The 2,310-nt window shown below is 56.4% G+C and overlaps 1 protein-coding gene across 1 annotated transcript in view; it reads right to left on the bottom strand.

Moving 5' to 3' along the window:
* Positions 1-983: 983 nt before the first annotated feature.
* Positions 984-2,310, bottom strand: part of LOC113405883 (tenascin-X-like) — a gene marked incomplete at both ends in the record, with an annotated part of 4,291 nt that continues 2,964 nt past the window's right edge. Inside the window, one exon of the mRNA XM_026647184.2 lies at positions 984-1,277. Coding sequence (XP_026502969.2) covers positions 984-1,277 — 294 coding nt within the window. The remainder of the gene's footprint in view (positions 1,278-2,310) is intronic.

Below are 2,310 nucleotides of genomic sequence, written 5' to 3'. Positions count from 1 at the left end.
ACCTAACGGGGGGCGTGAAACTGGAGGGGCCTGGTGTAATTCTCACCAAGGAATGGGAGGGATGCGGGGGCATCCATGGGAACGGGGGTAGGTTCGAACTTCCCCCGGGTCACTGGCTAAAGTGACCCCGCTCAGTTCGGTCTCGGAGGGGGGAGAGATGTGACGAACTGGGACTGTTCTTAATGTGGTCTGTGAATGCTGACAGGGGAGTGTGGCTGGGATAGTCGGCATTGGGGGATGGGAGACTGACCGAAGGAGAATACCTGAGCATGTAACATGAGAACCCAGGAAGGGGGAGAGGCCAGGTGACACCTTTGCCCGGGAAACTGAACAAAGGCTGTGGGAGGGGTCGCTGAAGGCAGAGTTGGAGGAGCTGGCTAGTGACCATGGCTGGGAGGTAGACGGGGCTCTGACCTCCCAGGGGGGCTAGGGTGCCCGAGGACCCCAAGATGGACCTAACTGGGGGGGTCCTGTTGTCTGCGCCTGCATGACCTGTCTTGGACTGTATTCCTGTCATCTAAATAAACCTCCTGCTTTACTGGCTGGCTGAGAGTCATGGTGAATCGCAGGACGCCGGGGGTGCAGGGCCCTGAGTCCCCCCACACTCCGCGACACCCATATACATCCATTCCTCTATCTACTCATCGATGACCATCCCCTCCATCCATCTATTCACTCCTTTAGACACCCATCCATGTACCTATCTCTTCATCCATCTGTTCCCATACACATCATTCCATTCACTCACCCTGCCCCATGCACACCGATCCAGCTGTCTGTCTGTCTATGCATACATACATACGTACACCCATGACCATCTACTCTCCTATCTATCCATTGAATGGCCGGCAATCTGGCTGTGGATGCAGGACTCTTGGAAGCATCTTCTTCGGAACGTCCTGGCCCAGTGTGGTGTCCATGTCACACTGGAAAGCAAAGGGGGTGGGAGGGGAAGGAGCTGCGTCCCCGGAGCAGCCGCTGACCTGTAACGATGTCGGTGGAGACGGGGCCGAGGCGCTTGCGGCCGGAGATGCCGTAGAGGTTGAACTTGTATCTGTGGGAGGGGGCCAGGTTGGTTACAGTGACCGTGCGGGATCCCCCATCCATGGGCAATGCCTGGAGTTTCCCCTCCGCGTCCTTGTACTGGAGGAGGAAGGAGTCGAAGTCCCCGGTCTGGACGGTCCAGGAGAGCAGGATGGAGTTGTGGGTGACATCAGAGGCCAAGAGCTCCCCCAGGCTGGGCTGGAAGGTGAGTTCCTGCACCCGCGGCTCCTTGGCTGGAACAAGGAGGCGGGTTAGGGCATGGCTGGATTAGGGTAGCTGACCAGGTCCTTGGGGGGCCGGGCAGTTCCTACCCAGAGGGGATCAGCAGAGAAGATTAGTGGGACGAGGGCGCAGGGAGCCCCAGAGACCAGCCCCAGGACACAGCTGCATCCTGGTGCTGGGAAGGAGAGCTGGGGACACACAAATGGACGGGCCATGTCTGCAAAGAGGATCCCACATTCCCAGGTTCCCCGTGACCATCACACCTCCCTGGAGGGGTCGGCCCAGATCAACCGGCACAAACCTCAGTGAGAGTTGGGCTGAGACAGGATGGAATGAAGAAGAAATGAGAGGGAAAGAGAAGGGCATGAACTAAAGTCACCAACGTCAATGGATAGATCCCCATTGACACCCACCCATCCCCAAACACTCCTCCATCCATCCCTGTACGCACCCATCCATCCACCTGTCCAAGCATGCATCACCACACCCAACCCACCCATTGTTGCTGCTGGAGCCACCTGGCAGAAGAGTTACACATACACATCTACCCATGCATCCCCCAAAACACCCATCCAGCCCCATCCATATCTACCCACCCTTCCATCTGTCCATCCTGCCATACACCCCCATACATATCTGCCCACCCTTCCATCTGTCCATCCATCCATCCACCCCCATACATATCTACCCACCCTTCTGTCTGTCCATCCATCCATCCACCCCATACATATCTACGCACCCTTCCATCTGTCCCTCCATACATCCACCCCCATACATAACTACCCACCCTTCCATCTGTCCATCCATCCACCCCCATACATATATATCCACCCTTCATTCCTTACTCCATCCATCCTCCCCCATACATATCTACCCACTCTTCTGTCTGACCATCCATCCATCCACCCCCATACATATCTACCCACTCTTCCATCTGTCCATCCATCCATCCCCATACATATCTACCCACCCTTCTGTCTGTCCATCCCTCCATAAATCCCCATACATATCTACCCACTCTTCCACCTGTCCATCCATCCATCC

Source organism: Terrapene carolina, unplaced genomic scaffold (genome assembly GCF_002925995.2).
Source record: "Terrapene carolina triunguis isolate 2854851 unplaced genomic scaffold, T_m_triunguis-2.0 Scaffold51456, whole genome shotgun sequence".
NCBI classification, from domain to species: Eukaryota; Metazoa; Chordata; order Testudines; family Emydidae; genus Terrapene; species Terrapene triunguis.
The sequence above is the reverse complement of the archived record's forward strand: the minus strand, read 5'-3'. Positions and strand labels throughout refer to the sequence as shown.